A 14,230-nucleotide genomic window follows, 5' to 3' on the forward strand; every position below is an offset into this window, starting at 1 on the left:
AAATGTATAGGTAAATATGTTTATGTTTTATATAGAGATTATATATATGTTTATATATTTAAATATATTTATAAATGCTATATAACATAAATATATATTTATAAATACATAACTATATCTGTGTAGTGAAACTACAGATAAAAGGAAATGCTTTATATTACCTCTTCCACTTCTCAGAAAGGCAAGGATTGAAAAATAATATATTTATATATGTATAAATATATGTATGAGGGACATAATAGGAAGCCATGATTAGCCAACTTTTAAAGAGAAATTTATTGGCTACATTTACAAACTGATTTGATTTGTAGGTTTTACTTAGAAAGTGCATATTCATGTTATCCTGAAAGATAATTTTTTTTTCTATAATTGAAAATGTATTCCTCTTTGATTCAGCATACAGGTTTGGAATACATTTATCTGGAAAATTTCTGTTTAAGCATACAGACCCATCCCTCAGCCAATGGAATGCATTAGGTCCCAATCAGATTGTCCTCACATTCAATTAGTTCCTACTTTACCTTCCAGATATCAGCATATAGTCCCACATTCTCCCTAAGCATGTGAAATATTATAAAATGCAATATCTTTCTATTCTTTTCTTATCATGGTTTGGTTTTGAGAATGCACTTTTTATAAAGGCCATTAGAGTCTAAATCTTTGGAGAAAAATTTTTTTTTCAATCTGGAGCAGTGCTTATTACTCTTGTTTGGAGACTTAGACAACTTTGAGGATATAATTAAAGCTATAGAAACTCATTCAAGAAAAATAGATGTGCAAAGAATCAAGAACTATGGAATAATATATTAGAAGTTCAAGAAGAAGTTCATCTATTGACTAGATTATGAGTGCCTGATCTTTGTGGTTTTTTTAATCCATTTCTTCAGCCCCTTAAAAAAGAAAAAACATGTTGTGCAAAGTTTAGAGCAAGCTACTATTTAAAAATAGTAGCTCTAATTTTACTTACAGATCTTATTTAATGTGTAAATGCCTGGAAGCTAAAAGCAATGGAAAAAATAAGGACAAAAATTATACCTATGAAATACTTCTGTTTTTCAGGAAATTTTATTTTTATAAAATGCAGTTTAGAACAAATCTCATCATTATGACTTTATTCAAAAGAAAGATTTATAGACTTACCAATTCTTATTCAGAGGGAGATTGTTCGGGTTATGTATTATTATAGAAGTTGAAAAATAAGTGTGAGAATACATCATTTCTCAATAAACTTAGTTATCAATTTATTTTTCAGTAAAATAACATGAGAATTTACAAGTACGAGAAACTGTTCCATCTGTGCAACTCTGCTAACTATCCCCACCAGAATAGGATTATCTATGTAGCCTTAATAAATGAAATAAATGATATTTTCAAGAAAATTGAGAGAGACTGAGCTATAGTGTTGTCTGATTTAAAAACTGCTATATTTATTAAAAATTCAGAAAATACAGAATATAAAGTAGACCATGATTATTACCTGCAGTTTTCAGATATAACAACTGTAATCATCTGCTATATATCATTTAGATATTTTATGTATATTTTTAAAGGTATCAAAACAAATTACACATGTATGGAAGATAACTCAGCATTCTGTTTTTTTTTTTAAATTATACCTTAAGTTTTAGGGTACATGTGCACAACGTGTGGGTTTGTTACATATGTATACATGTGCCATGTTGGTGTGCTGCACCCAGTAGGGTGGAGTCAGCATTCTGTTTCAAAGTCACGTTTTAAATTTCTTTAATAAGTGTCTAAAATTTACAAATGTAATACATACTTTTTATGGCCATTGAAACAAATACAAGGAGGTTGGAGGAAATTTTAATAAATATTCTGCCATTTTAGCTCCATCACTATCCCCTGAACATATGAACCGTATCAGCCTGACATGTACGCTTGCACATCTTCCTCTCAATTGACACTGGCATTTAAACAATTACATACACATATGGATTACTCTTTTTGTAACTGTTCATTTTGTAAAAAACGATTTTTAATATACTATCTACTATTTTTTTCATCAGAATTCTTCCAGGCTAAGATATATAGATGTAACTAATTTTTACCAGTATATTAAAACTTAGACTTGGTTGAATTCCTTAAAATGTATTTATTTCTACAAGGTAAATTCTTAGGAGATGGGTTTCTGGGTAAGACACTGCATACATTTTTTAGTTTAATAGATATTGCCACATAATTTCTCATTTTTAAAGGTTTTTACAGTTTCCAGAGTTATAAATGAAAGTTATCTTCCTAATCCCATAGGTTAGAAGACTTTAATATTTTCAATTGGGTGGATAAAAACCATGTGGCATTATGACATTAATTACAATTTTCTGTCTCCTACTGAGATTGAGCAGGTTTCTTTTGTGTGTGAGTCATTTGGTTCATTTCTTCTGGAAATAGTTTTTCTTCTAAAAATATTTTTGGTATTTTTCAATTACTATTTGTTTTGGTTATTTTCTCTTAAGTCAAATTATAGATGTTTATTAGATATTTGAGGTATTATTCTTTGTATTTGCCATTTTTGTAGGAAATATCTCTCACTTCATTGCTTTATTTTTTTGTCATTGTACTTTTTTCAACTTGTATATAATTAAATTTGTAATTTGAAGGAAACCTATACAATATTTTTCTTTCCCAACTCAAGAATGTAAAGATACTCAAATATTTTAATTCTAACTTTCTGCTTGTCTCTTCTGAGTTAATATTTGAAAGCAATTTAAATCTCTCTTATTTTAAAAAAGTACCATATTAGTCATTTAAAAATTATTATATATCAATAATGCTATTTACATTTAAAATGTTTTTGGCTAATTATTTGCCCTCCATTTTGGATTCAGTATTGTTCTAGCTGAAATTCATCTTTTAGTCATTTGTTTCATATAATGTCTAAAATTATAATCTTGATTCTTTTACTCTAAATTGCTATTTCAAGTAAATAAAGAATTCTAGGTTGAAAGTTATTTTTCTTGAGCACTTTTAAGATAACCATATTTACAGAACAAAATGGAAAATTATAAATATTAATATTTTTAAAAATAATTCAACTAAAATAATTGGGTGTGTAAGGGGTATTGGAAGTTTTATAATTTCCTAATTATTAATATTAGGGAGTCTGATGATATTTTTTAATTAATTGAGAAAGAAATCCTTAAGAATATTATTCAAAGTCATGGAGGATTTTTGCTTTTATAATGGCTTATTAGGTAATTCCAACTAATGCCCTAAAACAATAGATAAATTGAAAAAATGTAAGTGGACAATATCTGCTTGAAATTATTGATAGCTAATGAGATTGTAAATAGGAGATCTAGCAGAGGAGAAAGATTAGGAGAATATACCAAATTCTGGGCAGGAATATAAAAGCAAATGCATCTTTCAGTTTTGTGTGTTCTTGTGTGTTGGTTTGGACAACTCACTTCTTCCCTCAGCTCTGGAAAACTTACAGCCATTATCACTTACGTATCACTGTTTTCCCGTTCTTTTCAGTTTCTTCTAGACTTTCTATTAGATATATGCTAAATGGTCTCCATATATCTTCTGTAGCTATTACAACCCCCTTCTTATTTCCATTTATTCTATATTTTATTCCAGATTATTTTCTTGTATATTATCCATGTAATGAATTCTTTTTTAAACTATCTTTTATCTACAAATTATTGTGACCATTATTTACAGAAGTTTTGTTTTGTTCTTTTCCAAAATACTTCTTTTTTGCTTCCATCATGTCATTTTCTGATTTTTATAGCCTACATATTTTAAATATTTGTATTTTCTTTTAGGTTGTTCGATTTTTTTCTCCTTCTTCATGGACTTCCCTTTATGGGGTTTATTCATTTGTGTGGCTTGTAATTTTTTTTGTTATGATTTTGTCATCAGCAAGGATTGCTCTCTGTGGGAGTTCCTTTCTCTCTGAATTTATACATAAGGTTAAGTTTGTATAATACCTTCCTGGATCCTAAGAGTTTTACTAGTTGTGTACTAGGCTTTTTATTGATTTTTCAGCTTTGGGTCTTCTAGTATGCCTAAGTGTATGCTCTGTACTCATTCAAGTTGCAGACCTAGGTTCTTGATTTTCTAACAATTCTGTCCTGTTTCATGGCTAGATAGCCAGCTTCTATGTGGCTTTCATAAAGTACTGGATGTAGTTCTTCCTGTCCCCACTTCACAACTGGGGCAATCCTCCAAGTTCCTAGACTTTAGGCAAGGAGGCGCAATTCCAGGCTCTCACCTTGCATGGCTCTTAGTCCCATCTCCTGTTCCTACATGTACAACAAGCCTCAGAACTCAGCTCTTCAGGACCTTATTCGGGTTTGATAGGACTCTGGCCCACCTTGGCCTCAGCTGTGACTGTTTGACATTTTAAATTTCCTCTATATATTTGGACTTGCAGATTCGAGCTCAGTTATGCATTTAGTTAAAAAGAAAAATAGTCTATGGATTTGAAGCTGAAAAATGGAAGTTTTCCCATATCATCTTAGATAGGCATATAGACCTGATGTTTTCCCTAAGAAGCTCCTCAGCCTCTCATAAAAATATGCTCCTTATCCTTCACATGCCCTCCACTTTTTCCCGGGTAAATATAAATGTAGGTTCTCTGTGTAACTATATATAATATCATTATAACCTAATAACTCATGACATGTATTCTAGTAGTAACATTTTTCCATGCCTAATATTTATCGTTTACATATTAAATTAAGCAATCATTCATAAATATATATTAATGGTTTATATGCTGTGTAACATTTTATTCATTTTTGTTATTACTGAATACTACCAACATGTGATAATAAAACAAACAAGATCATATATATAAGTGTACAATATTTCTTCATTCTTTCAACTACTATTTATTGAATGGCTGCTATATTCCAAGTGCTCTAAATAGGCACTTTAAATCACTGAATAAAACAGAAGATTTTTTATGTTATTTTCTTCATGTCGGTGAAAAAGAATGGCCATTTCTCTTGCCTTGGGAAGTGACGTTGAGCAGAAGTAGTAGGAGCCTTCCATGCAAAGACAGTTTAGAACCCTCTCTTTCATAGAATGAAAGCTTGACCTACAATCCAATCCTTCACTGGCATTTTTATGTTGACGGGTGGTAATAAACATTAAATTGTCTCTGGTATTTTTACAGCTTAGCAAATGGAGTACCTTTGGGACTCTGGAAGTTATATCTCAGATTGAATCGGAAACACAGATGTTCTCGGTGGTGACAGAAGACGATTGTGAAATTCTTAAAATCCCAGCAAAGGGATATGCAAAGATAAAGGAGGTAAGATGATATCTAATATTATATATAAACAAAAATTGGGCATAAACTCAAGCTACATTTTGATTCTCAGACAAAGATATCTATATCTGTTTTATTTTTAAATTTTAATTTAACCTAGAGACCATAAAAATGTTGTTTATTTGACGAAAATCACTTAAGAGTGCTGGTGATAGGTAGGTGAGGTGTAAACAAAGGTCTCAATGAATATATTTTAGGTAATTTTTAAATACCCTTTGGCTTTTCATTAATTTCAAACTAATTATTTTATTCATTCATTCATTCACTCATTCATTCATTCAACAAATATGTGTTTTGCATGTTTGCAGCATGTCATATGCTAAGAATACTAGAATAATAAGACAGATAATAGTACTGCTGCTTTCCCAGTCTCTATAGTCTACTTTAAAAGGAAAAATACTTGAATGTGATTGGCATGATATTTCATAATTACAACAGATATCAAACTCAGAGCTGCGTGAATAAGTGATAACAACTTATTCTGATTCCCTAATTCTGTGTTTTTAAGATAACTCATTTACTTAAAGTTTAATAATTTATTCTCTTCTAATCAAATCCAAATTTTTTCTCGACTCCTATTTTTCCTCCCTTGGATAGCAGAGGAAGTTTGTATAAATAATGAGATTGCGGCTAGGGGTGGTGACTCATGCCTGTAATCTCAGCACTTTGGGAGGCCGAGGTGGGTGGATCACCTGAGGTGGGGAGCTCGAGCCAGCCTGACCAACATGGAGAAACCCCTTCTCTACTAAAAAGACAAAATTAGCCGGGCTTGGTGGCACATCCTTGTAATCCCAGCACTTTAGGAGACCAAGGCAGGCAGATCACCTGAGGTTGGGAGTTCGAGACCAGCCTGACCAACATGGAGAAACCCTGTCTCTACTAAAAATACAAAATTAGCCGGACGTGGTGGTGCATGCCTGTAATCCCAGCTACTCGGGAGGCTGAGGCAGGAGAATTGCTTGAACCCAGGAAGTGGAGTTTGTGGTGAGGAAAGATCGCACCATTGCACTCCAGCCTGGGCAACAAGAGGGAAACTCCATCTCAAAAATAAATAAATAAATAAATAAATAATAATGGGATTGAAAGGTTTCCATGATCCTGCTGTTTCATCTTTTTTTGAATGAGCTTAAGCCAGGTGCAGGTCCTGCAGAAAGCTGGCATAAGCCATGGTTCAGTGCTCATGTGGAGTGGAGTTGAGAAGACATCCATCTTCTTGGGTCTCCAATGGTGGGGAATTCTTGTGATTTAGTGGTCCCAGTGTCAGTAGTGCAGGTAATTCTCTCAGAATTCAATGTTATTCCAAATCCCTGCTGTTAATTTTTTTGATTTTCAGAGTGGCTAGCTTTAACAAAAAATTCTGTATGTTTTGTTTTTATTTCCCAAATATCAGTACTAGTTTCTTGATTTTATCAAACACAACTTTTTAGTTTAATCTTGACTATGACAGGGTTTTTAAAAAACTTCTAAAACATTTATAGAAGTATATTATGAAAGGTGAGCAAATATAATGTTAGTAAGTAGATCTGAAGATTAACATTTTAATATGTCTATATGGCCATAGAGTGATGCTCTGATAAAATTCAAATGTATTCTATACTAACTTATATTCATATGGCCTTTATTTTACTTCTCTTATCATTTATCTATTTGCTATTTCTTCGATTTTAAATTGCCTATTATTAAAAATTTGATAATGACATTCTATTTTAGGAAAAAATAAAACTTGAAAATATGCAAAAGTTGAAATTAATCCGTATGTGTCCTTATTATGAGGAATGGCCTACTTTATCCATATATGAGCTAATTGCACTCCTTAAATGGAAAAAATTTCCTCCAGGTCATGGTGAGTTTAATGCAATTTTAGATCATTTTGTTTGCATTCTGTTATATTATTGGAATTGAAATTCTTCATAGTTGTAATATTTTATACAATATTTCTTCATATAAATATTCTCTAATTTATTTGATAATAACATTTGAATTGGACATTTAGATTATTTCCTGCTTTTTATTAAAAACGATAATGCACTGGCTTGAAGAGTGGTCTCAGGACTAACCTTACTTTAACCTCTCTCTCTACTCCCTATAACTGTCCCCCCCTTGCTCCACCCTGACAGTTACTATAAGGGCCAAACTGAAAAGGATAAATACTAGAGGGTATAGCCACTCACACAGGAGAAAAGGAAAAAAACCATTTTCTCTTTTCCTTTTTCCTGGGTGGATAACTATTTAAGCAGCAAGTTTGCTAATCTGTACTTGTGCTACATATATTAGCCATGGAAAAAAATAATTATGGAGAATGAGTGAGGCCTAGATAAGAGGAAGCATCAGTAAAGCGCCTACATTTTCAATATTCACCATAGCAAGGATGCACGGATTTCCTGGATTATGTGTACACAAAAAGTGTGGGTGGTATTGGGTCATTTTGCATGATTTGTCCATCTATGAAAGCCAATTTAACAAGAGTTGCTAACCCAAGAGGAACTGTGGTAGGATGGGCCAGAGCTTTAGGTCTCTTTTGGTAAGGAAACACAATTGCTACATGGGAGAGCCACAGACAACAGAGAGAGGACGGCAACCTCACCTCTCTTTCCTCACAGCCAGTGAAGGAGCCAGAACTTAGATTATAATGGAAGAGGAAGTGTTTGAAAGAAATACTTCTACCCCAAGTCTGCAAAGCCACAATTATAGTGAGGGACATTTTTAATTTAAGTTTGAGATTAAAGTTCTAAAACGAATGAATCTGACTGGTAAATTATAGACAGTAACTATTTTAATAATAAAAACATGGCACACCGGTTATGAAATCTGGCTAAGGTATCCTTTGAGGGAAACACTGTAACACAGGAAAACAAGGTTCAGCATACCAGCAGTTCTTTTATTGAAAAAAAGTAAATATCTTTAGAGGCATGTTTATGCTTCAAAAAGCAGGGATACTCTAATAAACCACTTAAATTTGGTGAGAATCTAAAACCTTTCTTGTATTTGTTCCAAATTTCCTTCTACTGCTTGCATTTATATTTTATTTATCATGTTTTTGAGATGTAGCATTTAATCCATGTTTAGTCAAATATTTTTGCTCATAAATTTGAATGTTTGTAATATTATGTTTTTGTTTATGCCATATTTTTTCCTAATTAGTTATAAATGGCATTTTTTTAACCAAAAGTACAAATGGAAGGCAAGTAGTAAACTGACTTTTAAAAAATCGAGAATTGAATATTTCTAAATTCCCCATGTTTATTACATAGAAACAGATGAGCATCCCAGAACCAGTTTGATACCTCGAGGTAGCAGTGATTCAAGTACCTGTGATGGTGATGCCTTTTTGATCCTTCATTCATCCTTCACTGGTCTCTTTTGTTTTGGACAATATTTTCTAACGTAGCATATTAATTCTTTTAATAATTTTTCACCATATTTGCTATTTTTCATGGTCGCTTTATTTTTTATTGTTGTTTTGGATTTGTCACGGTTTTGTCACAGGTTTCCCACTTTGTATCAGAAATATCAAATTTTGATCCTTGCCGCTCTTCCACGCTTTTAATAAAAATATAATATCTAATCCTTGCCCATCTATCATTATATTAATATTTTTGAGGTGATTAGAAAGGAGGAAAGAGACCATCATAAAGATATTTTAAATTAGGGGTCCAAAAGAATTTGAAATTTGGAAAGGGGAGAATGATTGTGTTTTATTATGTTTGATTACTAATGATAATAATCTGTCTCTTGATCTAAAATATCAATCAAAAGTACTAAAATTTTGCATCAAAGAGCTAAAAAGGTACTGAGACAGCTAATATACTGTTTCCTAGACTAATATTGAATTCAAGCTCTTTTTTGTAAATATCTTGAAAAATAAATGGTGGTGTTTGTTAAACTACCGATTGCACTGGACAATCTGTGAGTCTATTGAATAAGTCAAAATAATATTGTTTTCTCACCTATTCCCAAACATATAAATGTGTGGTACTTTCATAGTTTTAGAAAATATTTTTCCTCCTTAGAGAAGAATGACAATTTTATCTGATAATCATCAAAGCCCTATGAGTTCTGAAAGACTGTAGTTTTTATAAATAAATATACCTACGTGAAGAATAAGTCCTGTCAAACTCATCTAATTTTCTTTTATGGTAGTGACAAACTTGATATATCAAAGAGAAGAATTGGATTATAATACTTCCTGACTGTTTACTCGAGATTTAGTTTGAATTTTTATCAGAGAATGTAGAGAATGTAGCTCAAATTACACTTTTATTATCTGGTTTGAAAATTAGCAGTAGTATGATTTCCAAAGCATAATTATGTGTGTTTTTCATCTTATTTTAAGAGTGTATAGTGGATAGAGTTTCAGAGGGATTTAGTTAATTATTCAAAAGCTTGATAGAGTTTAGGATTAATCCTTGGCAATCAATGAAATAAGTAAAGCTTGTATCTGACTCTACTTGCTTTGTTAACTTCTTAAGTCTTCCTACTTTTGCTTCATATGCCAAGGGGACCTTATTATAATGAATATGTACAGTGTTGCTTATAATTTGGGTGTGTCCAGTTTATATCACATCAGCTAAAGTCTTTCCAGTTGTTATTCTTTCAAGATGTGGCCGACTTGAAAGTGACAACCAGCTTAGGTCACTAATTAACCTGTTCCCATGTGTATCATGAATATAAGAAAATATGGTAAACTGACTTGGCAAACATTTAACTATTTATGCATATTTTGTTGTTTTCTTGCTTATGTCAGTATGCCCCCATCCTTCTCCAGGTAAGATTTGATATAGCAACCATGATAATTGGAAAAACTAAAAAAATTACAGCAACATATTTAGTGCAGAAAGATAAAGTATATGAAAATCATAATAATAATAGTAATAGTCAAAATTATATCTAGTTTTCTCAAAACAAAAGTGGAGTGTTTCAGTCACAAAATACATAGGCTCTACATCCCTTCAACTTTTTGACATCACTCTCTTCCAGTTCAATTTACTCTTCAGGGAATCAAAAGTCTTAGTCCCATGAGACACTTTTGAGCATCCCAGAACCAGTTTGATACCTCGAGGTGCCAGTGATTCAAGTACCTGTGATGGTGATGCCTTTTTGTTCCTTCTTTCATCCTTCACTGGTCTCTTTTATCTTGGACAATATTTTCTAGTGTAGCATATTAATTATTTTAATAATTTTTGCCATATTTGTTACTTTTTATGGTTGCTTTAGGGCTTACCATATAAATTTCAATATAGCAGAATCTACTTCAGATTTTTGCTAACTTAATTCCAGTTTTAAATGTGACTCATAGAGCTCTATTTCCATTTCCTCCTTTATATGTTATTATTATACATATTGCATCTACATATGTAAAAAATTTAATACATTATTATTTTATATAAAGTTATGTCTCAAAAACAGAGAAAAAACAGATCAAATATATGTTTATAGGGTGCATTATATTAGACATCTTATTTACCATTTCTAGTCCTTTTTATTTGTTCCTGTGGACTTGAGTTGTCATCCGATATGCTTTCCTTAGTTCAGTATCAGTTTTCTCCCACCTGCTTTCTTATGCTGCTATTGGCAAATATATTATATTTCTATATGTTATAGGTCCAACAACATTATACACATATTATTTCACACAATCACTCTTTATGAGTAAGAGAAGAATGGTTAAGAAATAGGCATTTCTCCTACCTTTTATAATTACACATTTACCTTTAGTGGTACTTTTTGATTTTCATGTGGATTCAAATTACCATCTGGGGATGCTTGTTTGCAGCCTGAAGAACTTTTTTAGTATTTCTTTGAGGGGGTATATGCTAGTAACAAATACTGCCAAGTTTTCTTGTACTGAGAATTTCTTCATTTCTCCTTTACTTTTGAAAGACAGCTTTGCAGGGTGTAGGATTTGAAGTTGAAATTGGGTTATTTTGTATATGTTAAAAATGCAATCCCACTTTCTTCTGGCATCTATTGTTTCTGATGAGAAGACAGCTGTTAATTTTATTGGGATTCACTTATAAGTGACAAGGCTTTTGCTTGCTGGTTTCAATATTTTCTCCTTGTCTTTGGCTTAAAGAAGTTTTACTATAATGTGTCTGTTTTCTTATTTTCTTACCCAATACTAGAATTTTCTGTCACGTACTTTAAAGCCCTATTATTACTAATCTCTTCTGTTTCTGACTGACTCCTATATTGTTAGCTATGCTAATCAGTTTTAAAGTTTTTCTTGTTATTCACTGATTAGAAATAGTCTATGTCCTCTCATTGTTATTCAGGTAAAATGCAAAATCCTCAATATAGTTTGAAAGGCCATTTGTATCTGGGCCATACCTATATCTCAAAGTTTTAATTTTAATAATTCTTTTCCTTTTTGTTGTTTCTGCCAACCTGGACTTTCATTAGTTCTTCTAGTGTCACTATCGCCACTGAGGCCTTTTACACATGTTGTTCCCTCTTCTTGGAGAAGTTACTTACCCCTCGTTTCAGTATATTTGCTATTGTTAAGATAATGTTTTCTGGACAAATTGAGATTCTATTGCTCTTTCTTTGCTTGCAGAGATGCCTCTTTGTCTCTCTGAGGGTCAAGAAACATGTTCTGCTGAAGAGCAGATACTAAATATTAGCTTTATAGGTCATATAGTGCCTCTGTTACATATCTGCCCCCTTCTTCTTTTTAATGCCTTTAACAATGTAAGAACCATCCTTAGTTGTAGTGTTATTTAAAAAATGGGCCTTGGGTCAGATTTGGTCCATGGTCTAAAGTTTTCCTACTCCTGTCCTATCTTATTTTGTTAATCATGTTTTTTGTGGGGGTGGGGGTGGGGGACAAGGTCTTATTATATTGCCCAGGCTGGACTCAAACTCCTGGGCTCAAGTGATCATTCCACCTCAGCCATTCGAGTAGCTGAGACTAAAGGAACATGCCACCATGTCTGGCTTTCCTTGTACTATCTGAACACTCATTATGCTGTGTCATAATTGATAGATTAAGGGTCAGTCTGTCCACTAGACTTAAAATTTCTTTGGAATGGGACCATCTTATTTTTTAGTACCCAACAAGTATCTAGAATTTGCAAGCCCTCGAAAATATTGTTGATGAGTGAATGAATATTTTGATGTCAGTGTTTACCCTTAGACCAAAGTTATGACTTTTTTCTTCCGAAAGAAAATAAGTTAACTCTTTGCTGCTCAGTACATCTGGGTTGTATTAACATTTGGCATTAATTGTCTCTGAGGAAAATGCTAACATTGATTCAATCTTAAAATATCTTAACACATTTATTGATAAATCTCCTGATTAAAACACAATGTGTTGCTTTGCTATCTTTGAGTAGACATTTTACAGAATTGCATCATTGCAATAAACCAATCATTAATAATGCTGAAAGGCTTTACTGTCTTAAACTCACAATCCAGACAGAATAAAGGCAATTTGGATTTAAGGTGAGGTTAAATAAGGAAAACATTAACAGGGCATTAAGGACAACAATAGTTAAAGAAGTTTGAAAGTCCGTTCTCTTCAGTGAATCACCAAGAGTAAAAGATTTGTAGAATGTATCAACTAATTTTTATTTTTGGTCATCATGTTTAATTCTCACTATGCATGCGGCAAGCTTTCTGCTACATGGGGTGTGAGAAATGGAATGATCACTGATAAATGTAATTCAAGTATAACTTCCCTCCTTCTTATTAAGTTTGTCATCATATGTATTGTTCTTATTAATACAACTGTAAGAAAAAATTTTGGTGAATGATGAATACTGTAGATTATATGGCTCAATGCCCCTTCCAAACACTTCTAACCAACCTGTGAAAGCTAAAAACAGCTAAAGACTACATGTTCTAGAAACCTTTGTAAAAGTTTTAATTTTGATTGTGGCCTCCATTCTGCCCAATATATATTTCTCTACAGTATTGGGAAGAAGTCAGGAGCAGCTCTCCTTGCAACCATGGTGATGAGCATGGTGGTTCTAAAGTTCATCCCCTGAATTACACGTGATGAGTGGCACAGAGTAGCAGGAGTGAGGTTCCCTTTAGAAGAGCTCTGTGTTGTGAGTGGGCATTTCCGCTGGCTACTCTATTTTCTTGCTCTATAGTATTGAATTCTAGTTTTATGGCCCTACTAGGGCTTCCTAACACCCTCTGATAAACGACTTTTTATTGAAGTTAGATCGCAGGAGTCTGCTGTCTGTACCTAGGAACAAAGGGCTGTGCACTGGGTGTTCATTCTACCAATGATTTCCTTTGTGAATAACTACTTTTTTCAACATTTTTTCATTTAAAAAATTTTTTTCATAAGAAATATGAAATTTGTCTCTTGATATTTTTAACATCTGTGTACAGAACACCATGCTAGTTGCTTTTGTTGTGGCAATGAAAAGAAATACATTTTAAAATCACTTAAAGTTGGGCCAGGCACAGTGGCTCACACCCATAATCCCAGCACTTTGGGAGGCTGAGGCAGGCGGACCTCCTGAGGTCAGGAGCTCGAGACCAGCCTGGACAACATGATGAAACCGCGTCTCTACTAAAAGTACAAAAATTAGCCGGGCACAGTGGCAGGCGCCTGTAATCCCAGCTACCTAGGAGGCTGAGGCAAGAGAATCTCTTGAACCGGGAGGCTGAGTTTGCAGTGAGCCGAGATCATGCCGCTGTATTCCAGCCTGGGTGACAGGGCAAGACTCCATCTCAAAAAATAAAATAAAATCACTTAAAAGTCAAATGCTTGAGTAACTACACTGCACTCCTTACTATGTAGGACAGTTTGAGCTTTCCTTTTTGATCTCAAAGATATAATAATTAGAAAAATAAAAAAGTATGATTTTTAAACAAATGAGATAGGTCAAAATATGATGTCTTAAAATGATTTTCACTATCTCATGGACATATATGTTATCTAACATAATAAATATCAACAGATGTAGTGGAAAC

At 32.8% G+C, this 14,230-nt stretch overlaps 1 protein-coding gene across 8 annotated transcripts in view; it reads left to right on the top strand.

The window, feature by feature from the left end:
* The window catches only part of CNBD1 (cyclic nucleotide binding domain containing 1), a 757,023-nt gene that overhangs the window by 413,896 nt on the left and 328,897 nt on the right, over positions 1-14,230 (top strand). For all 8 annotated transcript variants that reach the window (XM_058444198.1, XM_058444197.1, XM_058444199.1 and 5 more), the window contains 2 exons: positions 5,147-5,284; positions 7,013-7,145. In XM_058444198.1, coding sequence (XP_058300181.1) covers positions 5,147-5,284; positions 7,013-7,145 — 271 coding nt within the window. The remainder of the gene's footprint in view (positions 1-5,146; positions 5,285-7,012; positions 7,146-14,230) is intronic.

Source organism: Hylobates moloch, unplaced genomic scaffold (assembly GCF_009828535.3).
Source record: "Hylobates moloch isolate HMO894 unplaced genomic scaffold, HMol_V3 SCAFFOLD_9, whole genome shotgun sequence".
Lineage (NCBI taxonomy): Eukaryota > Metazoa > Chordata > Mammalia > Primates > Hylobatidae > Hylobates > Hylobates moloch.